Source organism: Anomaloglossus baeobatrachus, chromosome 3 (genome assembly GCF_048569485.1).
Source record: "Anomaloglossus baeobatrachus isolate aAnoBae1 chromosome 3, aAnoBae1.hap1, whole genome shotgun sequence".
NCBI lineage: Eukaryota > Metazoa > Chordata > Amphibia > Anura > Aromobatidae > Anomaloglossus > Anomaloglossus baeobatrachus.
Window position 1 is genome coordinate 676,406,042 of NC_134355.1, and position 26,717 is coordinate 676,432,758.

Here is a 26,717-nt window from a genome sequence, read left to right on the forward strand (position 1 = left end):
GGTGTGGGATGGCTCGGGTATCCTGTGTGTGGATGGTGTGGGATGGCTCGGGTATCCTGTGTGTGGATGGTGTGGGATGGCTCGGGTATCCTGTGTGTGGATGGTGCGGGATGGCTCGGGTATCCTGTGTGTGGATGGTGCGGGACGGCTCGGGTATCCTGTCTGTGGATGGTGCGGGACGGCTCGGGTATCCTGTGTGCGGATGGTGCGGGACGGCTCGGGTATCCTGTATATGGATAGCGAAGGACAGCTCGGGTATCCTGTATGGGGATGGTGCGGGACGGCTCGGGTATCCTGTATATGGATAGCGAGGGACGGCTCGGGTATCCTGTCTGTGGATGGTGTGGGATGGCTCGGGTATCCTGTGTGTGGATGGTGCGGGATGGCTCGGGTATCCTGTGTGTGTGGATGGTGTGGGATGGCTCGGGTATCCTGTGTGTGGATGGTGCGGGATGGCTCGGGTATCCTGTGTGTGGATGGTGCAGGATGGCTCGGGTATCCTGTGTGTGGATGGTGTGGGATGGCTCGGGTATCCTGTGTGTGGATGGTGCGGGATGGCTCGGGTATCCTGTGTGTGGATGGTGCGGGATGGCTCAGGTATCCTGTGTGTGGATGGCGCGGGATGGCTCGGGTATCCTGTGTATGGATGGCGTGGGATGGCTCGGGTATCCTGTGTATGGATGGTGTGGGACGGCTCGGGTATCCTGTGTGTGGATGGTGCGGGATGGCTCGGGTATCCTGTGTGTGGATGGTGTGGGATGGCTCGGGTATCCTGTGTGTGGATGGTGCGGGATGGCTCGGGTATCCTGTGTGTGGATGGTGTGGGATGGCTCGGGTATCCTGTGTGTGGATGGTGCGGGATGGCTCGGGTATACTGTCTGTGGATGGTGCGGGATGGCTCGGGTATCCTGTGTGTGGATGGTGCGGAATGGCTCGGGCATCCTGTGTGTGGATGGTGCGGGATGGCTCGGGTATCCTGTGTGTGGATGGTGCAGAATGGCTCGGGTATCCTGTGTGTGGATGGTGCGGGATGGCTCGGGTATCCTGTGTGTGGATGGTGTGGGATGGCTCGGGTATCCTGTGTGTGGATGGCGTGGGACGGCTCGGGTATCCTGTGTGCGGATGGTGCGGGACTGCTCGGGTATCCTGTATATGGATAGCGAAGGACAGCTCGGGTATCCTGTATGGGGATGGTGCGGGACGGCTCGGGTATCCTGTATATGGATATCGAGGGACGGCTCGGGTATCCTGTCTGTGGTTAGCGAGGGACGGCTCGGGTATCCTATGTGCATATGGTGCGGGACGGCTCGGGAATCCTGTGTGCGGATGGCGCGGGACGGCTCGGGTATCCTGTCTGTGGATGGCGTGGGACGGCTCGGGTATCCTGTCTGTGGATGGCGCGGGACGGCTCGGGTATCCTGTCTGTTGATGGTATGGGACGGTTCGGGTATCCTGTCTGTAGATGGCGCAGGACGGCTCGGGTATCCTTTGTGCGGATGGTGCAGGACGGCTCGGGTATCCTGTATGGGGATGGCGCGGGACAGCTCGGGTATCCTGTATGGGGATGGTGCGGGACGGCTCGGGTATCCTATATGGGGATGGTGCTGGACGGCTCGGGTATCCTGTCTGTGGATAGAGCGGGACGGCTCGGGTATCTTTTGTGCGGATGGTGCAGGACGGCTCGGGTATCCTGTGTGTGGATGGTGCGGGATGGCTCGGGTATCCTGTGTGTGGATGGTGCGGGATGGCTCGGGTATCCTGTGTGCGGATGGTGCGGGACGGCTCGGGTATCCTGTGTGTGGATGGTGTGGGATGGCTCGGGTTTCCTGTGTGTGGATGGTGTGGGATGGCTCGGGTTTCCTGTGTACGGATGGCGTGGGACGGCTCGGGTATCCTTTGTGCGGATGGTGCAGGACGGCTCGGGTATCCTGTCTGTGGATGGCGCAGGACGGCTCGGGTATCCTGTGTGCGGATGGTGCGGGACGGCTCGGGTATCCTGTGTGTGGATGGTGTGGGATGGCTCGGGTTTCCTGTGTACGGATGGTGCGGGACGGTTCGGGTATCCTGTGTGGGGATGGTGCGGGACGGCTCGGGTATCCTGTGTGGGGATGGTGCGGGACGGCTCAGGTATCCTGTCTGTGGATGGAGCAGGATGGCTCGGGTATCCTGTCTGTGGATGGAGCAGGATGGCTCGGGTATCCTGTCTGTGGATGGTGTGGGATGGCTCGGGTATCCTGTGTGTGGATGGTGTGGGATGGCTCGGGTATCCTGTCTGTGGATGGTGCAGGACGGCTCGAGTATCCTGTGTGCGGATGGCGTGGGACGGCTCGGGTATCCTGTGTGGGGATGGTGCGGGATAGCTCGGGTATCCTGTCTGTGGATGGCGCGGGACGGCTCGGGTATCCTGTGTGTGGATGGTGTGGGATGGCTCGGGTATCCTGTCTGTGGATGACGCGGGACGGCTCGGGTATCCTGTGTGTGGATGGTGTGGGATGGCTCGGGTATCCTGTGTGTGGATGGTGCAGGATGGCTCGGGTATCCTGTCTGTGGATGGCGCGGGACAGCTCGGGTATCCTGTGTGTGGATGGTGCAGGATGGCTCGGGTATCCTGTCTGTGGATGACGCGGGACGGCTCGGGTATCCTGTGTGTGGATGGTGTGGGGTGGCTCGGGTATCCTGTCTGTGGATGGTGCAGGACGGCTCGAGTATCCTGTGTGCGGATGGCGTGGGACGGCTCGGGTATCCTGTGTGCGGATGGCTCAGGTATCCTGTCTGTGGATGGTGCGGGATGGCTCGGGTATCCTGTGTGCGGATGTTGCGGGACGGCTCGGGTATCCTGTATATGGATAGCGAAGGACAGCTCGGGTATCCTGTATGGGGATGGTGCGGGACGGCTCGGGTATCCTGTATATGGATAGCGAGGGACGGCTCGGGTATCCTGTCTGTGGTTAGCGAGGGACGGCTCGGGTATCCTATGTGCATATGGTGCGGGACGGCTCGGGAATCCTGTGTGCGGATGGCGCGGGACGGCTCGGGTATCCTGTCTGTGGATGGCGTGGGACGGCTCGGGTATCCTGTCTGTAGATGGCGCGGGACGGCTCGGGTATCCTGTCTGTTAATGGTATGGGACGGCTCGGGTATCCTGTCTGTAGATGGCGCAGGACGGCTCGGGTATCCTTTGTGCGGATGGTGCAGGACGGCTCGGGTATCCTGTATGGGGATGGCGCGGGACAGCTCGGGTATCCTGTATGGGGATGGTGCGGGACGGCTCGGGTATCCTATATGGGGATGGTGCTGGACGGCTCGGGTATCCTGTCTGTGGATGGAGCGGGACGGCTCGGGTATCTTTTGTGCGGATGGTGCAGGATGGCTCGGGTATCCTGTGTGTGGATGGTGCGGGATGGCTCGGGTATCCTGTGTGTGGATGGTGCGGGATGGCTCGGGTATCCTGTGTGTGGATGGTGTGGGATGGCTCGGGTATCCTGTGTGTGGATGGTGTGGGATGGCTCGGGTATCCTGTGTGTGGATGGTGTGGGATGGCTCGGGTATCCTGTGTGTGGATGGTGCGGGATGGCTCGAGTATCCTGTGTGTGGATGGTTTGGGATGGCTCGGGTATCCTGTGTGTGGATGGTGTGGTATGGCTCGGGTATCCTGTGTGTGGATGGTGTGGGATGGCTCGGGTATCCTGTGTGTGGATGGTGCGGGATGGCTCGGGTATCCTGTGTGTGGATGGTGTGGGATGGCTCGGGTATCCTGTGTGTGGATGGTGTGGGATGGCTCGGGTATCCTGTGTGTGGATGGTGCGGGATGGCTCGGGTATCCTGTGTGTGGATGGTGTGGGATGGCTCGGGTATCCTGTGTGTGGATGGTGTGGGATGGCTCGGGTATCCTGTGTGTGGATGGCGCGGGACGGCTCGGGTATCCTGTGTGTGGATGGTGCGGGATGGCTCGGGTATCCTGTGTGTGGATGGTGCGGGATGGCTCGGGTATCCTGTGTGTGGATGGTGCAGGACGGCTCGGGTATCCTGTGTGTGGATGGTGCAGGATGGCTCGGGTATCCTGTCTGTGGATGGCGCAGGACGGCTCGGGTATCCTGTCTGTGGATGGTGCAGGACGGCTCGGGTATCCTGTGTACGGATTGCGCGGGACGGCTCGGGTATCCTGTGTACGGATGGCGTGGGACGGCTCGGGTATCCTTTGTGCGGATGGTGCAGGACGGCTCGGGTATCCTGTCTGTGGATGGCGCAGGACGGCTCGGGTATCCTGTGTGCGGATGGTGCGGGACGGCTCGGGTATCATGTGTGTGGATGGTGTGGGATGGCTCGGGTTTCCTGTGTACGGATGGTGCGGGACGGTTCGGGTATCCTGTGTGGGGATGGTGCGGGACGGCTCGGGTATCCTGTGTGGGGATGGTGCGGGATGGCTCAGGTATCCTGTCTGTGGATGGCGCGGGACGGCTCAGGTATCCTGTCTGTGGATGGAGCAGGATGGCTCGGGTATCCTGTCTGTGGATGGAGCAGGATGGCTCGGGTATCCTGTCTGTGGATGGTGTGGGATGGCTCGGGTATCCTGTGTGTGGATGGTGTGGGATGGCTCGGGTATCCTGTCTGTGGATGGTGCAGGACGGCTCGAGTATCCTGTGTGCGGATGGCGTGGGACGGCTCGGGTATCCTGTGTGGGGATGGTGCGGGATAGCTCGGGTATCCTGTCTGTGGATGGCGCGGAATGGCTCGGGTATCCTGTGTGTGGATGGTGTGGGATGGCTCGGGTATCCTGTCTGTGGATGACGCGGGACGGCTCGGGTATCCTGTGTGTGGATGGTGTGGGATGGCTCGGGTATCCTGTGTGTGGATGGTGCAGGATGGCTCGGGTATCCTGTCTGTGGATGGCGCGGGACAGCTCGGGTATCCTGTGTGTGGATGGTGCAGGATGGCTCGGGTATCCTGTCTGTGGATGACGCGGGACGGCTCGGGTATCCTGTGTGTGGATGGTGTGGGGTGGCTCGGGTATCCTGTCTGTGGATGGTGCAGGACGGCTCGAGTATCCTGTGTGCGGATGGCGTGGGACGGCTCGGGTATCCTGTGTGCGGATGGCTCAGGTATCCTGTCTGTGGATGGTGCGGGATGGCTCGGGTATCCTGTGTGCGGATGGTGCGGGACGGCTCGGGTATCCTGTATATGGATAGCGAAGGACAGCTCGGGTATCCTGTATGGGGATGGTGCGGGACGGCTCGGGTATCCTGTATATGGATAGCGAGGGACGGCTCGGGTATCCTGTCTGTGGTTAGCGAGGGACGGCTCGGGTATCCTATGTGCATATGGTGCGGGACGGCTCGGGAATCCTGTGTGCGGATGGCGCGGGACGGCTCGGGTATCCTGTCTGTGGATGGCGTGGGACGGCTCGGGTATCCTGTCTGTGGATGGCGCGGGACGGCTCGGGTATCCTGTCTGTTAATGGTATGGGACGGCTCGGGTATCCTGTCTGTAGATGGCGCAGGACGGCTCGGGTATCCTTTGTGCGGATGGTGCAGGACGGCTCGGGTATCCTGTATGGGGATGGCGCGGGACAGCTCGGGTATCCTGTATGGGGATGGTGCGGGACGGCTCGGGTATCCTATATGGGGATGGTGCTGGACGGCTCGGGTATCCTGTCTGTGGATGGAGCGGGACGGCTCGGGTATCTTTTGTGCGGATGGTGCAGGATGGCTCGGGTATCCTGTGTGTGGATGGTGCAGGATGGCTCGGGTATCCTGTGTGTGGATGGTGCGGGATGGCTCGGGTATCCTGTGTGTGGATGGTGTGGGATGGCTCGGGTATCCTGTGTGTGGATGGTGTGGGATGGCTCGGGTATCCTGTGTGTGGATGGTGTGGGATGGCTCGGGTATCCTGTGTGTGGATGGTGCGGGATGGCTCGGGTATCCTGTGTGTGGATGGTGTGGGATGGCTCGGGTATCCTGTGTGTGGATGGTGCGGGATGGCTCGAGTATCCTGTGTGTGGATGGTTTGGGATGGCTCGGGTATCCTGTGTGTGGATGGTGTGGTATGGCTCGGGTATCCTGTGTGTGGATGGTGTGGGATGGCTCGGGTATCCTGTGTGTGGATGGTGCGGGATGGCTCGGGTATCCTGTGTGTGGATGGTGTGGGATGGCTCGGGTATCCTGTGTGTGGATGGTGTGGGATGGCTCGGGTATCCTGTGTGTGGATGGTGCGGGATGGCTCGGGTATCCTGTGTGTGGATGGTGTGGGATGGCTCGGGTATCCTGTGTGTGGATGGTGTGGGATGGCTCGGGTATCCTGTGTGTGGATGGCGCGGGACGGCTCGGGTATCCTGTGTGTGGATGGTGCGGGATGGCTCGGGTATCCTGTGTGTGGATGGTGCGGGATGGCTCGGGTATCCTGTGTGTGGATGGTGTGGGATGGCTCGGGTGTCCTGTGTGTGGATGGTGCGGGATGGCTCGGGTATCCTGTGTGTGGATGGCGCGGGACGGCTCGGGTATCCTGTGTGTGGGTGGTGCGGGATGGCTCGGGTATCCTGTGTGTGGATGGTGCGGGATGGCTCGGGTATCCTGTCTGTGGATGGTGTGGGATGGCTCGGGTATCCTGTGTGTGGATGGTGTGGGATGGCTCGGGTATCCTGTGTGTGGATGGTGTGGGATGGCTCGGGTATCCTGTGTGTGGATGGTGCGGGATGGCTCGGGTATCCTGTGTGTGGATGGTGCGGGATGGCTCGGGTATCCTGTCTGTGGATGGTGTGGGATGGCTCGGGTATCCTGTGTGTGGATGGTGTGGGATGGCTCGGGTATCCTGTGTGTGGATGGTGTGGGATGGCTCGGGTATCCTGTGTGTGGATGGTGCGGGATGGCTCGGGTATCCTGTGTGTGTGGATGGTGTGGGATGTCTCGGGTATCCTGTGTGTGGATGGTGCGGGATGGCTCGGGTATCCTGTGTATGGATGGCGTGGGATGGCTCGGGTATCCTGTGTATGGATGGTGTGGGACGGCTCGGGTATCCTGTGTGTGGATGGTGCGGGATGGCTCGGGTATCCTGTGTGTGGATGGTGTGGGATGGCTCGGGTATCCTGTGTGTGGATGGTGCGGGATGGCTCGGGTATCCTGTGTGTGGATGGTGTGGGATGGCTCGAGTATCCTGTGTGTGGATGGTGCGGGATGGCTCGGGTATACTGTCTGTGGATGGTGCGGGATGGCTCGGGTATCCTGTGTGTGGATGGTGCGGAATGGCTCGGGCATCCTGTGTGTGGATGGTGCGGGATGGCTCGGGTATCCTGTGTGTGGATGGTGCGGAATGGCTCGGGTATCCTGTGTGTGGATGGTGCGGTATGGCTCGGGTATCCTGTGTGTGGATGGTGCGGTATGGCTCGGGTATCCTGTGTGTGGATGGTGTGGGATGGCTCGGGTATCCTGTGTGTGGATGGTGTGGGATGGCTCGGGTATCCTGTGTGTGGATGGTGTGGGATGGCTCGGGTATCCTGTGTGTGGATGGTGCGGGATGGCTCGGGTATCCTGTGTGTGGATGGTGCGGGACGGCTCGGGTATCCTGTCTGTGGATGGTGCGGGACGGCTCGGGTATCCTGTGTGCGGATGGTGCGGGACGGCTCGGGTATCCTGTATATGGATAGCGAAGGACAGCTCGGGTATCCTGTATGGGGATGGTGCGGGACGGCTCGGGTATCCTGTATATGGATAGCGAGGGACGGCTCGGGTATCCTGTCTGTGGATGGTGTGGGATGGCTCGGGTATCCTGTGTGTGGATGGTGCGGGATGGCTCGGGTATCCTGTGTGTGTGGATGGTGTGGGATGGCTCGGGTATCCTGTGTGTGGATGGTGCGGGATGGCTCGGGTATCCTGTGTGTGGATGGTGCAGGATGGCTCGGGTATCCTGTGTGTGGATGGTGTGGGATGGCTCGGGTATCCTGTGTGTGGATGGTGCGGGATGGCTCGGGTATCCTGTGTGTGGATGGTGCGGGATGGCTCAGGTATCCTGTGTGTGGATGGCGCGGGATGGCTCGGGTATCCTATGTATGGATGGCGTGGGATGGCTCGGGTATCCTGTGTATGGATGGTGTGGGACGGCTCGGGTATCCTGTGTGTGGATGGTGCGGGATGGCTCGGGTATCCTGTGTGTGGATGGTGTGGGATGGCTCGGGTATCCTGTGTGTGGATGGTGCGGGATGGCTCGGGTATCCTGTGTGTGGATGGTGTGGGATGGCTCGGGTATCCTGTGTGTGGATGGTGCGGGATGGCTCGGGTATACTGTCTGTGGATGGTGCGGGATGGCTCGGGTATCCTGTGTGTGGATGGTGCGGAATGGCTCGGGCATCCTGTGTGTGGATGGTGCGGGATGGCTCGGGTATCCTGTGTGTGGATGGTGCAGAATGGCTCGGGTATCCTGTGTGTGGATGGTGCGGTATGGCTCGGGTATCCTGTGTGTGGATGGTGCGGTATGGCTCGGGTATCCTGTGTGTGGATGGTGTGGGATGGCTCGGGTATCCTGTGTGTGGATGGTGTGGGATGGCTCGGGTATCCTGTGTGTGGATGGTGCGGGATGGCTCGGGTATCCTGTGTGTGGATGGTGCGGGACGGCTCGGGTATCCTGTCTGTGGATGGTGCGGGACGGCTCGGGTATCCTGTCTGTGGATGGTGCGGGACGGCTCGGGTATCCTGTCTGTGGATGGTGCGGGACGGCTCGGGTATCCTGTCTGTGGATGGTGCGGGATGGCTCGGGTATCCTGTGTGTGGATGGTGCGGGATGGCTTGGGTATCCTGTGTGTGGATGGTGTGGGACGGCTCGGGTATCCTGTGTGTGGATGGTACAGGATGGCTCGGGTATCCTGTGTGTGGATGGTGTGGGATGGCTCGGGTATCCTGTGTGTGGATGGTGCGGGATGGCTCGGGTATCCTGTGTGTGGATGGTGTGGGATGGCTCGGGTATACTGTCTGTGGATGGTGTGGGATGGCTCGGGTATACTGTCTGCGGATGGTGTGGGATGGCTCGGGTATACTGTCTGTGGATTGTGCGGGATGGCTCGGGTATCCTGTGTGTGGATGGTGCGGGATGGCTCGGGTATCCTGTGTGTGGATGGTGCGGGATGGCTCGGGTATCCTGTGTGTGGATGGTGTGGGATGGCTCGGGTATCCTGTGTGTGGATGGTGCGGGATGGCTCGGGTATCCTGTGTGTGGATGGTGTGGGATGGCTCGGGTATCCTGTGTGTGGATGGCGTGGGACGGCTCGGGTATCCTGTGTGCGGATGGTGCGGGACTGCTCGGGTATCCTGTATATGGATAGCGAAGGACAGCTCGGGTATCCTGTATGGGGATGGTGCGGGACGGCTCGGGTATCCTGTATATGGATATCGAGGGACGGCTCGGGTATCCTGTCTGTGGTTAGCGAGGGACGGCTCGGGTATCCTATGTGCATATGGTGCGGGACGGCTCGGGAATCCTGTGTGCGGATGGCGCGGGACGGCTCGGGTATCCTGTCTGTGGATGGCGTGGGACGGCTCGGGTATCCTGTCTGTGGATGGCGCGGGACGGCTCGGGTATCCTGTCTGTTGATGGTATGGGACGGTTCGGGTATCCTGTCTGTAGATGGCGCAGGACGGCTCGGGTATCCTTTGTGCGGATGGTGCAGGACGGCTCGGGTATCCTGTATGGGGATGGCGCGGGACAGCTCGGGTATCCTGTATGGGGATGGTGCGGGACGGCTCGGGTATCCTATATGGGGATGGTGCTGGACGGCTCGGGTATCCTGTCTGTGGATACAGCGGGACGGCTCGGGTATCTTTTGTGCGGATGGTGCAGGACGGCTCGGGTATCCTGTGTGTGGATGGTGCGGGATGGCTCGGGTATCCTGTGTGTGGATGGTGCGGGATGGCTCGGGTATCCTGTGTGTGGATGGTGTGGGATGGCTCGGGTATCCTGTGTGTGGATGGTGTGGGATGGCTCGGGTATCCTGTGTGTGGATGGTGTGGGATGGCTTGGGTATCCTGTGTGTGGATGGTGCGGGATGGCTCGGGTATCCTGTGTGTGGATGGTTTGGGATGGCTCGGGTATCCTGTGTGTGGATGGTGTGGGATGGCTCGGGTATCCTGTGTGTGGATGGTGTGGGATGGCTCGGGTATCCTGTGTGTGGATGGTGCGGGATGGCTCGGGTATCCTGTGTGTGGATGGTGTGGGATGGCTCGGGTATCCTGTGTGTGGATGGTGTGGGATGGCTCGGGTATCCTGTGTGTGGATGGTGTGGGATGGCTCGGGTATCCTGTGTGTGGATGGTGTGGGATGGCTCGGGTATCCTGTGTGTGGATGGTGCGGGATGGCTCGGGTATCCTGTGTGTGGATGGTGTGGGATGGCTCGGGTATCCTGTGTGTGGATGGTGTGGGATGGCTCGGGTATCCTGTGTGTGGATGGCGCGGGACGGCTCGGGTATCCTGTGTGTGGATGGTGTGGGATGGCTCGGGTATCCTGTGTGTGGATGGTGTGGGATGGCTCGGGTATCCTGTGTGTGGATGGTGTGGGATGGCTCGGGTATCCTGTGTGTGGATGGTGTGGGATGGCTCGGGTATCCTGTGTGTGGATGGTGTGGGATGGCTCGGGTATCCTGTGTGTGGATGGTGTGGGATGGCTCGGGTATCCTGTGTGTGGATGGTGTGGGATGGCTCGGGTGTCCTGTGTGTGGATGGTGCGGGATGGCTCGGGTATCCTGTGTGTGGATGGCGCGGGACGGCTCGGGTATCCTGTGTGTGGATGGTGCGGGATGGCTCGGGTATCCTGTGTGTTGATGGTGCGGGATGGCTCGGATATCCTGTCTGTGGATGGTGTGGGATGGCTCGGGTATCCTGTGTGTGGATGGCGCGGGACAGCTCGGGTATCCTGTATGGGGATGGTGCGGGACAGCTCGGGTATCCTGTATGGGGATGGTGCGGGACGGCTCGGGTATCCTATATGGGGATGGTGCTGGACGGCTCGGGTATCCTGTCTGTGGATGGAGCGGGACGGCTCGGGTATCCTGTGTGTGGATGGTGTGGGATGGCTCGGGTATCTTTTGTGCGGATGGTGCAGGACGGCTCGGGTATCCTGTGTGTGGATGGTGCGGGATGGCTCGGGTATCCTGTGTGTGGATGGTGTGGGATGGCTCGGGTATCCTGTGTGTGGATGGTGCAGGATGGCTCGGGTATCCTGTGTGTGGATGGTGTGGGATGGCTCGGGTATCCTGTGTGTGGATTGTGTGGGATGGCTCGGGTATCCTGTGTGTGGATGGTGTGGGATGGCTCGGGTATCCTGTGTGTGGATGGTGCGGGATGGCTCGGGTATCCTGTGTGTGGATGGCGTGGGACGGCTCGGGTATCCTGTGTGCGGATGGTGCGGGACGGCTCGGGTATCCTGTATATGGATAGCGAAGGACAGCTCGGGTATCCTGTATGGGGATGGTGCGGGACGGCTCGGGTATCCTGTATATGGATAGCGAGGGACGGCTCGGGTATCCTGTCTGTGGTTAGCGAGGGACGGCTCGGGTGCATATGGTGCGGGACGGCTCGGGAATCCTGTGTGCAGATTGGCGCGGGACGGCTCGGGTATCCTGTCTGTGGATGGCGTGGGATGGCTCGGGTATCCTGTCTGTGGATGGCGCGGGACGGCTCGGGTATCCTGTCTGTTGATGGTATGGGACGGCTCGGGTATCCTGTCTGTAGATGGCGCAGGACGGCTCGGGTATCCTTTGTGCGGATGGTGCAGGACGGCTCGGGTATCCTGTATGGGGATGGCGCGGGACAGCTCGGGTATCCTGTATGGGGATGGTGCGGGACGGCTCGGGTATCCTATATGGGGATTGTGCTGGACGGCTCGGGTATCCTGTCTGTGGATGGAGCGGGACGGCTCGGGTATCTTTTGTGCGGATGGTGCAGGACGGCTCGGGTATCCTGTGTGTGGATGGTGCGGGATGGCTCGGGTATCCTGTGTGTGGATGGTGCGGGATGGCTCGGGTATCCTGTGTGTGGATGGTGCGGGATGGCTCGGGTATCCTGTGTGTGGATGGTGTGGGATGGCTCGGGTATCCTGTGTGTGGATGGTGTGGGATGGCTCGGGTATCCTGTGTGTGGATGGTGTGGGATGGCTCGGGTATCCTGTGTGTGGATGGTGCGGGATGGCTCAGGTATCCTGTGTGTGGATGGTTTGGGATGGCTCGGGTATCCTGTGTGTGGATGGTGTGGGATGGCTCGGGTATCCTGTGTGTGGATGGTGTGGGATGGCTCGGGTATCCTGTGTGTGGATGGTGCGGGATGGCTCGGGTATCCTGTGTGTGGATGGTGTGGGATGGCTCGGGTATCCTGTGTGTGGATGGTGTGGGATGGCTCGGGTATCCTGTGTGTGGATGGTGTGGGATGGCTCGGGTATCCTGTGTGTGGATGGTGTGGGATGGCTCGGGTATCCTGTGTGTGGATGGTGTGGGATGGCTCGGGTATCCTGTGTGTGGATGGTGTGGGATGGCTCGGGTATCCTGTGTGTGGATGGTGTGGGATGGCTCGGGTATCCTGTGTGTGGATGGTGTGGGATGGCTCGGGTATCCTGTGTGTGGATGGTGCGGGATGGCTCGGGTATCCTGTGTGTGGATGGTGTGGGATGGCTCGGGTATCCTGTGTGTGGATGGTGTGGGATGGCTCGGGTATCCTGTGTGTGGATGGTGTGGGATGGCTCGGGTATCCTGTGTGTGGATGGTGCGGGATGGCTCGGGTATACTGTGTGTGGATGGTGTGGGATGGCTCGGGTATCCTGTGTGTGGATGGTGCGGGATGGCTCGGGTATCCTGTGTGTGGATGGTGTGGGATGGCTCGGGTATCCTGTGTGTGGATGGTGTGGGATGGCTCGGGTATCCTGTGTGTAGATGGCGTGGGACGGCTCGGTTATCCTGTGTGTGGATGGTGCGTGATGGCTCGGGTATCCTGTGTGTGGATGGTGTCGGATGGCTCGGGTATCCTGTGTGTGGATTGTGCGGGATGGCTCGGGTATCCTGTGTGTGGATGGCGTGGGATGGCTCGGGTATCCTGTGTGTGGATGGTGCGGGATGGCTCGGGTATGCTGTGTGTGGATGGTGTGGGATGGCTCGGGTATCCTGTGTGTGGATGGTGCGGGATGGCTCGGGTATACTGTCTGTGGATGGTGCGGGATGGCTCGGGTATCCTGTGTGTGGATGGTGCGGAATGGCTCGGGTATCCTGTGTGTGGATGGTGCGGGATGGCTCGGGTATCCTGTGTGTGGATGGTGCGGAATGGCTCGGGTATCCTGTGTGTGGATGGTGCGGTATGGCTTGGGTATCCTGTGTGTGGATGGTGCGGTATGGCTCGGGTATCCTGTGTGTGGATGGTGTGGGATGGCTCGGGTATCCTGTGTGTGGATGGTGTGGGATGGCTCGGGTATCCTGTGTGTGGATGGTGCGGGACGGCTCGGGTATCCTGTCTGTGGATGGTGCGGGACGGCTCGGGTATCCTGTCTGTGGATGGTGCGGGACGGCTCGGGTATCCTGTCTGTGGATGGTGCGGGACGGCTCGGGTATCCTGTCTGTGGATGGTGCGGGACGGCTCGGGTATCCTGTCTGTGGATGGTGCGGGATGGCTCGGGTATCCTGTGTGTGGATGGTGCGGGATGGCTTGGGTATCCTGTGTGTGGATGGTGTGGGATGGCTCGGGTATCCTGTGTGTGGATGGTGCGGGATGGCTCGGGTATACTGTCTGTGGATGGTGCGGGATGGCTCGGGTATCCTGTGTGTGGATGGTGCGGAATGGCTCGGGTATCCTGTGTGTGGATGGTGCGGGATGGCTCGGGTATCCTGTGTGTGGATGGTGCGGAATGGCTCGGGTATCCTGTGTGTGGATGGTGCGGAATGGCTCGGGTATCCTGTGTGTGGATGGTGCGGTATGGCTCGGGTATCCTGTGTGTGGATGGTGCGGTATGGCTCGGGTATCCTGTGTGTGGATGGTGCGGTATGGCTCGGGTATCCTGTGTGTGGATGGTGTGGGATGGCTCGGGTATCCTGTGTGTGGATGGTGCGGGATGGCTCGGGTATCCTGTGTGTGGATGGTGCGGGACGGCTCGGGTATCCTGTCTGTGGATGGTGCCTGACGGCTCGGGTATCCTGTCTGTGGATGGTGCGGGACGGCTCGGGTATCCTGTCTGTGGATGGTGCGGGACGGCTCGGGTATCCTGTCTGTGGATGGTGCGGGATGGCTCGGGTATCCTGTGTGTGGATGGTGCGGGATGGCTTGGGTATCCTGTGTGTGGATGGTGTGGGACGGCTCGGGTATCCTGTGTGTGGATGGTACGGGATGGCTCGGGTATCCTGTGTGTGGATGGTGTGGGATGGCTCGGGTATCCTGTGTGTGGATGGTGCGGGATGGCTCGGGTATCCTGTCTGTGGATGGTGTGGGATGGCTCGGGTATACTGTCTGTGGATGGTGTGGGATGGCTCGGGTATACTGTCTGTGGATGGTGTGGGATGGCTCGGGTATACTGTCTGTGGATGGTGCGGGATGGCTCGGGTATCCTGTGTGTGGATGGTGCGGGATGGCTCGGGTATCCTGTGTGTGGATGGTGCGGGATGGCTCGGGTATCCTGTGTGTGGATGGTGTGGGATGGCTCGGGTATCCTGTGTGTGGATGATGCGGGATGGCTCGGTTATCCTGTGTGTGGATGGTGTGGGATGGCTCGGGTATCCTGTGTGTGGATGGTGCGGGATGGCTCGGGTATCCTGTGTGTGGATGGTGTGGGATGGCTCGGGTATCCTGTGTGTGGATGGTGCGGGACGGCTCGGGTATACTGTGTGTGGATGGTGTGGGATGGCTCGGGTATCCTGTCTGTGGATGGTGTGGGATGGCTCGGGTATCCTGTCTGTGGATGGTGCGGGATGGCTCGGGTATCCTGTGTGTGGATGGTGCGGGATGGCTCGGGTATCCTGTCTGTGGATGGTGTGGGATGGCTCGGGTATCCTGTCTGTGGATGGTGCGGGATGGCTCGGGTATCCTGTGTGTGGATGGTGCGGGATGGCTCGGGTATCCTGTGTGTGGATGGTGCGGGATGGCTCGGGTATCCTGTGTGTGGATGGTGCGGGATGGCTCGGGTATCCTGTGTGTGGATGGTGTGGGATGGCTCGGGTATCCTGTGTGTGGATGGTGTGGGATGGCTCGGGTATCCTGTGTGTGGATGGTGCGGGATGGCTCGGGTATCCTGTGTGTGGATGGTGTGGGATGACTCGGGTATCCTGTGTACGGATGGTGTGGGATGGCTCGGGTATCCTGTGTGTGGATGGTGCGAGATGGCTCGGGTATCCTGTGTGTGGATGGTGTGGGATGGCTCGGCTATCCTGTGTGTGGATGGTGTGGGATGGCTCGGGTATCCTGTGTGTGGATGGTGCGGGATGGCTCGGGTATCCTGTGTGTGGATGGTGTGGGATGGCTCGGGTATCCTGTGTGTGGATGGCTCGGGTATCCTGTGTGTGGATGGTGCGGGATGGCTCGGGTATCCTGTGTGTGGATGGCGCGGGATGGCTCGGGTATCCTGTGTGTGGATGGCGCGGGATGGCTCAGGTATCCTGTCTGTGGATGGTGCGGGATGGCTCGGGTATCCTGTGTGTGGATGGTGTGGGATGGCTCGGGTATCCTGTGTGTGAATGGTGCGGGATGGCTCGGGTATCCTGTGTGTGGATGGTGTGGGATGGCTCGGGTATCCTGTGTGTGGATGGTGCGGGATGGCTCGGGTATCCTGTGTGTGGATGGTGCGGGATGGCTCGGGTATCCTGTGTGTGGATGGTGTGGGATGGCTCGGGTATCCTGTGTGTGGATGGTGTGGGACGGCTCGGGTATCCTGTGTGTGGATGGTGTGGGATGGCTCGGGTATCCTGTGTGTGGATGGTGTGGGATGGCTCGGGTATCCTGTGTGTGGATGGCGCGGGATGGCTCGGGTATCCTGTGTGTGGATGGTGTGGGATGGCTCGGGTATCCTGTGTGTGGATGGTGCGGGATGGCTCGGGTATCCTGTGTGTGGATGGTGCGGGATGGCTCGGGTATCCTGTGTGTGGATGGCGCGGGATGGCTCGGGTATCCTGTGTGTGGATGGCGCGGGATGGCTCAGGTATCCTGTCTGTGGATGGTGCGGGATGGCTCGGGTATCCTGTGTGTGGATGGTGTGGGATGGCTCGGGTATCCTGTGTGTGGATGGTGCGGGATGGCTCGGGTATCCTGTGTGTGGATGGTGTGGGATGGCTCGGGTATCCTGTGTGCGGATGGTGCGGGATGGCTCGGGTATCCTGTGTGTGGATGGTGCGGGATGGCTCGGGTATCCTGTGTGTGGATGGTGTGGGATGGCTCGGGTATCCTGTGTGTGGATGGTGTGGGACGGCTCGGGTATCCTGTGTGTGGATGGTGCGGGATGGCTCGGGTATCCTGTGTGTGGATGGTGTGGGATGGCTCGGGTATCCTGTGTGTGGATGGTGCGGGATGGCTCGGGTATCCTGTGTGTGGATGGTGCGGGATGGCTCGGGTATCCTGTGTGTGGATGGTGCGGGATGGCTCGGGTATCCTGTGTGTGGATGGTGTGGGATGGCTCGGGTATCCTGTGTGTGGATGGTGCGGGATGGCTCGGGTATCCTGTGTGTGGATGGTGTGGGATGGCTCGGGTATCCTGTGTGTGGATGGTGCGGGATGGCTCGGGTATCCTGTGTGTGGATGGTGCGGGATGGCTCGGGTATCCTGTGTGTGGATGGTGTGGGATGGCTCGGGTATCCTGTGTGTGGATGGTGTGGGACGGCTCGGGTATCCTGTGTGTGGATGGTGTGGGATGGCTCGGGTATCCTGTGTGTGGATGGTGTGGGATGGCTCGGGTATCCTGTGTACGGATGGTGTGGGATGGCTCGGGTATCCTGTGTGTGGATGGTGTGGGATGGCTCGGGTATCCTGTGTGTGGATGGTGCGGGATGGCTCGGGTATCCTGTGTGTGGATGGCGCGGGATGGCTCGGGTATCCTGTGTGTGGATGGTGTGGGATGGCTCGGGTATCCTGTGTACGGATGGTTTGGGATGGCTCGGGTATCCTGTGTTTGGATGGTGTGGGATGGCTCGGGTATCCTGTGTGTGGATGGTGTGGGATGGCTCGGGTATCCTGTGTACGGATGGTGGGGGATGGCTCGGGTATCCTGTGTGTGGATGGTGTGGGATGGCTCGGGTATCCTGTGTGTGGATGGTGCGGGATGGCTCGGGTATCCTGTGTGTGGATGTTGTGGGATGGCTCGGGTATCCTGTGTGTGGATGGTGCGGGATGGCTCGGGTATCCTGTGTGTGAATGGTGCGGGATGGCTCGAGTATCCTGTGTGTGGATGGTGCGGGATGGCTCGGGTATCCTGTGTGTGGATGGTGTGGGACGGCTCGGGTATCCTGTGTGTGGATGGTGCGGGATGGCTCAGGTATCCTGTGTGTGAATGGTGCGGGATGGTGCGGGATGGCTCGAGTATCCTGTGTGTGGATGGTGCGGGCTGGCTCGGGTATCCTGTGTGTGGATGGTGTGGGACGGCTCGGGTATCCTGTGTGTGGATGGTGCGGGATGGCTCGGGTATCCTGTGTGTGGATGGTGCGGGATGGCTCGGGTATCCTGTGTGTGGATGGTGCGGGATGGCTCGGGTATCCTGTGTGTGGATGGTGCGGGATGGCTCGGGTATCCTGTGTGTGGATGGTGTGGGATGGCTCGGGTATCCTGTGTGTGGATGGTGCGGGATGGCTCGAGTATCCTGTGTGTGGATGGTGTGGGATGGCTCGGGTATCCTGTGTGTGGATGGTGCGGGATGGCTCGGGTATACTGTGTGTGAATGGTGCGGGATGGTGCGGGATGGCTCGGGTATCCTGTGTGTGGATGGTGTGGGATGGCTCGGGTATCCTGTGTGTGAATGGTGCGGGATGGCTCGGGTATACTGTGTGTGAATGGTGCGGGATGGTGCGGGATGGCTCGGGTATCCTGTGTGTGGATGGTGTGGGATGGCTCGGGTATCCTGTGTGTGGATGGTGTGGGATGGCTCGGGTATCCTGTGTGTGGATGGTGTGGGATGGCTCGGGTATCCTGTGTGTGGATGGTGCGGGATGGCTCGGGTATCCTGTGTGTGGATGGTGCGGGATGGCTCGGGTATCCTGTGTGTGGATTGTGTGGGATGGCTCGGGTATCCTGTGTGTGGATGGTGTGGGATGGCTCGGGGTATCCTGTCTGTGGATGGCGCAGTTCTTGTTTAAATTTCAGTAACGTAACAGAATCAGATCCATAATCCGCGTGTCATAATCTGTCCAAACATTTCACCTGTGACAAATGGCCGCAGCCGCTGCACAAGGCAAACACCCCGGAGCCGTAATCCCGAGTGACCGGGAAAAGTTCCATTTCTGTGTGAGCGAAACTAAAATAAGCAAAGCCTTTGTGCGATGGTGACTGTGCACGGGCGAGTGACTGGGTAAATACGGCGCCCTCACACTTCATCTCACTTCTCCATTATCCCGAAATGTAGGACTAGAAGAAATGGCATTCGCTCCACCTAAGAACATGGAGGGGGCGAAGCTGCAGACGAAAATGAGCACCTGGACCCCCCTGAACCACCCGCTGATGAACGACAAGGTGAGATCATGTAAGGGGGGGGCCACATAGCCAAATAAAGTTTAGAGAAAAGTTCGGAAACTTTCTAATATACTTTGTATTGCCCCAAGATCTCTGCTTGCTGCCCGAGAATGGAAACATTCCGGCGTCTTCCTGTTTCTTGCGCTTGATCTGTGGGAATGCCGGTAGGGAATATATATTTGTCTTTACATATCCCGTCTCCTGGGCAAAGTTGTTCCAGGCCTTTAAAGGGGTATTTTCAAGTTGTCTCTTGAGCAGCTCAAAGCAATGCAGTCTCCTTACATCCTGGTTTTTGGTGGGGCGGGCTCTTCCTTGAGTGACAAGTCTGGTGACTAGCAGAGCTCAGCACCACTATCACAGTTTTTTCTGGAGTTTACACTGTGTAGCGCTTGCGTCTTTGCTGACTTACCGCCCTGGCTAGGTCGCTTCCTCTCCCGCAATCCCCCGGCCATTCACGTGTACTGCTGCCTTCTTCCCCTCCCAGGCCCTGTACATGCCGAACAGGGTTCCTGGGAGTGCACCTAAGACACGGGCATATGCACCGACCCTCCTCTCCTCAGGGCAGGTGCGCTGTTTTCAGGAATTGCCTATTGCCATATTGTATTTAAGGCACCCTCCCATTAGGGGAGGTGCCTGTACAATGCCTCTAGTTAGTCAGTCTTGAGTCTGCTACCTAGCTAGTTGTCAGGTTCTGTGCTCCTGTCTTGTTATCCCTGTGTCCGTCTCCAGTACCTGCCTTCCCACATCTATCTATCCCTGCCGTACCCACCATTCCTGTCCATACCCGCCTGTCCAGCCTGCCTCATTCACCCCACCTGTACCGGGACAGCTGCTACAGTCCCGGTCACTTGCCTGGAAGTGGTTCCTGACATCTGTCTTGCGGTGGGCGCTTAGTTATGCCTAAGGGGTACTTTGCACACTACGACATCGCAAGCCGATGGTAGCGATGCCGAGCGCGATAGTCCCCGCCCCCGTCGCAGATGCGATATCTTGTGATAGCTCCCGTAGCGAACATCATCGCTACGCCAGCTTCACATGCACTCACCTGCCCTGCGACGTCGCTCTGGCCGGCGACCCGCCTCCTTATTAAGGAGTCACAGTGACGTCACACGGCAGGCGGCCAATAGGAGCGGAGGGGCGGAGATGAGCAGGACGTAAACATCCCGCCCACCTCCTTCCTTCCGCATAGCCGGCGGACGCAGGTAAGGAGATGTTCCTCGCTCCTGCGGCTTTACACACGTAGCGATGTGTGCTGCCGCAGGAACGAGGAACAACATCGTACCGTCGCGGCTGCAAAATTATGGAAATGTCGGACCTACACCGATGATACGATAACGACGCTTTTGCGCTCGTTAATCGTATGTAAAAGGATTCACATACTGCGACGCCGGATGTGCGGCACTTTCGATTTGACCCCACCGACATCGCAGCCGTGATGTCGCAGCGTGCAAAGTACCCCTAAGCCTCCAGCCCTCGAGACTGTCACTGTCACCAGACCCTTTTAGTCAACCCATCTTTTAGACACGTATATTTGGTACTAAATTTAAGATTTATGAAAATATAATTGATCTAAACAAACACAAAAGACTAAAAATGCTGATGTTGCATTGCATCCCCCCCCCCAAAAAATATATCATGCAAAACAATCAAAAGATTAAATTTATACCAAAATGGTTCCAATAAAAACCACAGCAATAAAATAACCCCTCACACAGCTCCATAATAGGGAAAATAAATACCGTGTCTCCAAAAATAAATAAAAATATCAACTTTTTTGTAATTAAATTAAATTATATAAAACAATAAAAACAATCCTTCCATTCTTATTACTGACCTAGAGAGTCTCCTTTCCGTGTGTGGAGCCCGGGGTGTGGTGTCGCCCTCGGGCAGCGCGGTTCTCAGCGTGTTACATTGGATCCTGTGTACACTCCATACATCTGATTTACTGCTGTCATCCTTTATATTTACATAGGTGTTCGAAGAAAGAAGAGCGTTACTGGGAAAGTGGGTACGAGGCGTCCTCCGTCCATCATCCACGCCATGTGCAAGTCACGGACGACTGTTCTGCTCCTGTCTCCCATGATCAATATGGCTATATTGTGTCCATACAAAGCCTGTGACATCGGCATTTATATGTTATTCTGCTGCTGTATTGTCATAGAAACAGAAATACTCCCTACAGATCTATGTACATAAAAAGTATTCATACCCCGTCAACTTTTCCACATTTTTTTCACGTTACACTCACTAACGTAAATGTCATTTATTGGAACTTTATGTTATTTACCAACACCAAGTACAAGTATCTGTGAAGTGTAAGGGGTACTTTGCACACTACGACATCGCAGGTGCGATGTCGGTGGGGTCATGTCGAAAGTGACGCACTTCCTGCGTCGCTCTCGACATCGTAGTGTGTAAAGCCTAGATGATACGATTAACGAGCGCAAAAGCGTCGTAATCGTATCATCGGTGCAGTGTCGGCGAATTCCATAATTACCTTGCTGCAACGGTCCGATGTTGTTCCTCGCTCCTGCGGCAGCACACATCGCTGTGTGTGAGAAGCCACAGGAGCGAGGAACATCTCCTACCTGCGTCACCGCGGCTCCCGTCGACTATGCGGAAGGAAGAAGGTGGGCGGGATGTTTACATCCCGCTCATCTCCGCCCCTCTGCTCCTATTGGCCGCCTGCCGTGTGACGTCGCAGTGACGCCGCACGACCCGCCCCCTTAAGAAGCAGGCGGTTCGCCGGCCAGAGCGACATCGCACGTCAGGTAAGTGCATGTGAAGCTGCCGTAGCGATAATGTTCGCTACACCAGCTATCACCATGATACCACAGCTGCGACGGGGGTGGGGACTATCGCGCTTGGCATCGCAGCATCGGCTTGCAATGTCGTAGTGTGCAAAGTACCCCTAAGGGAAATGATTCCTGGTTTTCTAATTATTAAAAATATAAATCTGAATATTGTGATGTGCATTAGTATTCAGCCCCAAGTCAGTACTATGTAGGACCACCTTCCTCTGTATTTTGGGGTCAGTCTCTCCAGCTTTGCTAATCTAGAAGTGACATTTTCCTCTTCTTCTTTACTCTCGCTCAGTGAGATTGGATGGAGACGTCTGTGATCAGCTATTTTCCCATCTTGTCGGTAGATTTGGGTCTGCACTGTGACTGGGCCATTCACACACCCACCCACATATACACACACAAATATGCTCTGATCTAAACCCTCCATTGTAGCTTTGGCCGGATGTTTAGGGTCGTTGTCATGCTGGAAGGTGAACCTACGCCCCAGTCTTGGGTCTTCTGCAGCCTCTAAAAGGTTTTCCTCCAGGATTGCCCTGTATTTAGCTCCATTCATCTTCCCATCACCTCTGACCAGCTTCCCTGCCCCTGCTGACGAGAAGCCTCCTCACAGCAGGATGCTGCCTCCACCATGTGTGACGGTGGGGATGGTGTTTTCAGTGGGATGTGTCGTGTTACTTTTTCCTCCAGGATTGTCCTGTATTTAGCTCCATCCATCTTCCTATCACCTTTGACCAGCTTCCCTGCCCCTGCTGAAGAAAAGCCTCCCCACAGCAGGATGCTGCCTCCACCATGTGTGACGGTGGGGATGGTGTTTTCATTGGGATGTGTCGTGTTACTTTTTCCTCCAGGATTGTCCTGTATTTAGCTCCATCCATCTTCCTATCACCTTTGACCAGCTTCCCTGCCCCTGCTGAAGAAAAGCCTCCCCACAGCAGGATGCTGCCTCCACCATGTGTGACGGTGGGGATGGTGTTTCCAGGGTTATGTGCAGTGTTAGTTTTCCTCCAGGATTGCCCTGTATTTAGCTCCATCCATCTTCCCGTCACTGTCACTTCTGACCAGCTTCCTTGCCCCTGCTGAAGAAAAGCCTCCTCACAGCAGGATGGTGCCTCCACCATGTGTGTCGGTGGGGATAGTGTTTTCAGAGCGATCTGAACTGTTACTTCTCCACAACACATAATGTTTTGCATTCAGCCCAAAACATTCTCCTTATGTCTCATCTGACTAGAGACCCTTCTTCCACATGTCCGCTCTGTCCCCTCCATGCCTTTTTGCAAACTACAACCAGGGCTTCTTATTTTTTGCTTTAAAAAATGTCTTTCCTCTTGCCACTCTTTCATGAATGCCAGGTTTGTGGAGAATATGACTAATGGTCATCCTGTGGACAGATTCTCCCGCCTGAACTGTGATCTCTGCAGCTCCTCCAGTGACCATGGGCATCTTGGCTCTTCTCTCATTTGTGCTCTCCTTTTTGAGATGTCAGTTTTGGTGGACGTCATGTCTTGGTAGGTTTGCAGTTGTGCTGTACTCCTTCCATTTTTGGATGATGGGTTTCATGAGATGTTCAGAGCTTTGACTACTTTTTAGAACCTAACCCTGCTTTCCTCCTCTCCTCTTTATCCCTGACCTGTCCGATGTGTTCCTTGGTTTTCATGATGCTGTTTGATCTCTAATGTTCTCACACAAACCTCTGAGGCCTTCACAGAACAGCTGTAGTTATACCAAGAAGAAATTACACCCAAGGCGAGGCAATGTACTGATTATGTGACTTCTGGAGACAAATGGTCACTCGGGATTATCAGACTACAGGGGCTGAATATAAATGCACAACATAATTTTCAGATTTATATTTTTAAAATATGTAGTAAACCAGGTATCATTTCTTTTACATTTTACAATCACTTGTACTTTGTGTTTATATCACCGAAAATCCCAATAAAATAGATTAGAGTTTGTAAGTGTAACGTGAAATAAGGAGGAACAGTTCACAGGGTATGAATACTTTATCAAGACACTAAAAAAGTATGGTTATACCTACATGTGTAATATTTATTAGTCCCCGATACATGGATACGCAATAATCTGAAAATCCAATGATAATGTTGCATTGTCAGAAGTTTCGTGTAACATTAATCAGCTCATTCAGTTGATGTTGGGCAATCCCGTCACCCGGTGAGTGGAGGACTGTTCTACTTTTCACCTCCTTTTAGAGCCGAGCAAACATTTGCCCAGCGCAGGTGTCTGTACAGAGGACTGTGCTCAGCAAATGATGGGAGCCATTGACTAGAGGATGGCGGAGAAGGATGAGGAGGTCCCTGAGACCTACACATACTTAAAGGGGATGTCCACCGGCATCTGCCTCCATCATCATCAGGGCCTAGATGTCACAATTAGAGTTGAGCGGACTGTCAATAATCCGGGTCCGGCGGATCCCCGGTGGGTCGATAAGTCCGGATTCGATCTGGAATCCGGCACATATATGTCAATGGGGAAGTGGAATCCGGGAAAAACGAGAGAGAGAGAAAGAAAAAGGGAGAGGGAGAGAGAGAAAAACTGAGAGAGAGAGAAAAAGGGAGAGAGAGAGAAAGAAAAAGGGAGAGAGAGAGAGAAAGAAAAACGGAGAGAGAGAGAGAGAAAGACAAAAGGGAGAGAGAAAAAGAAAAAGGGGGAGAGAGAGAAAAAGGGAGAGAGGGAGAGAAAATGGGAGAGAGAGAGAGAAAAAGGAGAGAGAGAGAAAAAGGGGGAGAGAGTGAGAGAAAAAGGGGGAGAGAGTGAGAGAAAAAGGGGGAGAGAGAGAGAGAAAAAAGGGGAGAGAGAGAGAGAAAAAGGGAGAGAGAAAAAGAAAAAGAGAGAGAGGGAGAGAATGAGAGAAAGAAAAAAAAAAAGGATCCGGATAGTGCACCCGGAATCCCGCGTCTGGGTCGGACTCGGATCTGCCACTGAAACCGTGCGGATCCGTATTTTGCTGATCCGGGTCCACTCAACACTAGTCACAATCAGTACACAATGACAAGTTCTGCTGCTTTCTAATACGCTGTGTATCTCAATTCCTCCCTGATTTCAGTATCTCTGCTTGCTGTAAGGACATGAGAAGTCACCTATAAAAAGCAATTACTTTGCATAGTTGAGGGTTTGTCACAATGTATCAGTGCTGGTAATCCACTGTGAGTTTACAGAGCTGAGATCTGTAACACTGCCCAATGGGTCAACCCTATAAAAGTTTGGGGCATGTTGGAGTTCAGCAAAGTCGATCCATCTCTGCTGAACCATCACCTCTCGGGAAGGCCCCCTATATACCCAAGAGCTTCCCTGAATTCAGATCCTCTCTACTGTATATAAGCCTGGTATATCGAAATAAGAGGTTCTGCAGCGTCGGGCAGAGAGTCTGGAGTTACACGGCTGATTGATGCCCCATTATAGAGGGTAAGCGGTACAATGGCCTTCTAGTACGTGAAAGCTTTGATGTGGTAACCGAGAGCAACCACCTGCCAGACAATTCCCCCCATCTCCATTTTTCAAAACCGCAATTAGAAGGGGTTACAAAGCATTATACTGTTGTGAACGCATTTGGACTGGGTTCTGGTTTTGGACTCCCTCTTGTGGCCAGTGCTGGTAGGAGAGTTGTTCTGCTTAACAGAAGCCAGACAGCTGATGATGATTGGAAATCAGGTTCTTCAGACTGGGCCTATCTAACTGAGTAGTTTTCTCTTGGTCTGGGCCGGTGATCAATGTTGCTTCCTGTGGTGCTGTGGACATTCTGAAGCCTGCCCTATCTTCTGTCTCTACCTGAACTCCTAACAGATAAGTTTGTTTTTTGTACCTCTGCTGGTTTTGTTTCCATTTTCCTGTTGTTTATATTGGAGGTACTAAGGCTTGTCTCCTGATTTTGCTTGTGGAGTCCAGGGTGGAGTTGGATCATTCCCTGCTGGGAATGTCTGTGTACCTTGCTCCATATTCTGCAATTTATTTTTGTTTTGTCATGCTTGGTATTAATTTCAGTCCTTCCTCTATATTAGTGTTTTGCTTGGATCCCAGTAACACCAGAGTACTGATATAATGGGGGAGAGGCCGTGTGGTCTCAGCTGTTTTCCTATCAGGTGTGTTTTTTTCTTTAGGGTATTGCGCGCCTGCAGACAGTGCTCTTTTCTGTCCTTTTTTATATAGATAGTTATGGCCTCATCTTTGCTGAATCTGTTTTCTATCTGTGTACTGTGTTTCATCTTGTCTCCCCGGATTTATATGTTTGGGGCCTATCTATTTCTTTGGGAAACTGCTCCGAGGCAGATTAGCTTTCCGTGTTTTTCTCCCTTCAGGAAGAATTAGTTTTCCGGCTGTGTCGAGGCGACTAGGTCATCATAGGCTTGTCCCACGGCTACTTCTAGTTGTGTCGTCAGTGTGAGGTCTGCAGTCAGCTGAGTTTCCAACCACTCTGTTGACACTCTGGATTTCCTAATTTTTGCCCTCTTTTTTGATCCTCCTCGGTCACTGAATCATAACATCATACACTTCAGGTTCAGTACTTCATAGGGCCCATTCAGAGGGAGAGGGGGCAAACATACCATTGGTGCAACCTGGGCAGCCGCACATAGGGCCACATCCACCTCCAAATCATTATGATGAGATATTGTACTGTAAAGGCCCTTATACTGCTCTTGCACTGGGACCTCTTGTCAAGGGATATGACAGGACAGGGGCCCCCTGCGTGGCCCTCAGACTTGAGACCCTACACTATCCATTATCTTGGAGGTAGGCTTGATGGTAGCCAGGTCCGAGCCCCCTGCGTGATCCTGACACTTGTCTGAACCCTGATCTTACTCCCCCTCTCCCACACCCCCGGGGCGGACTGGAAAACACAATTACAAAACCCCACAAACATGACACGGACAAGAGAAAATTAAAACTCATACACACAGCACTCAAAACACAGGAGAGACAAGACCATATGTGTACTGGGAAGTAACACACAGCAGGGGAACACTCACACCACTCAATATCGCAACACAGATCACCATTAAAAGGATAGCCACCAAGACCGGGATCGCTGGAGCTTATGCAGAAGCTATAATCGTCACATACTGAGATAGGGAGGAGACAGCTACACGTGGCAATTAGCAACCTGAGCTCCTAGTTCCTGCTCGCCAGTCTGCAGGAATTAACTCCTGCAGAGCTGAAGACCAGTGAACCTGAATCAGCCGACGCCCGGCTCTGGTTGAACAATTCAGAAGCCTCAGGTTATTTGTTAGACTCTATAATGTGAATAGAGTC

General features: G+C 56.5%; 1 protein-coding gene across 1 annotated transcript in view; it reads left to right on the forward strand.

Moving 5' to 3' along the window:
- FBXO16 (F-box protein 16) overlaps nt 1-26,717 on the forward strand; it is a 71,713-nt gene that overhangs the window by 25,394 nt on the left and 19,602 nt on the right. The window contains exons 2-3 of the mRNA XM_075338840.1: nt 18,542-18,648; nt 20,621-20,656. Coding sequence (XP_075194955.1) covers nt 18,553-18,648; nt 20,621-20,656 — 132 coding nt within the window. The 5' untranslated portion in view covers nt 18,542-18,552. The remainder of the gene's footprint in view (nt 1-18,541; nt 18,649-20,620; nt 20,657-26,717) is intronic.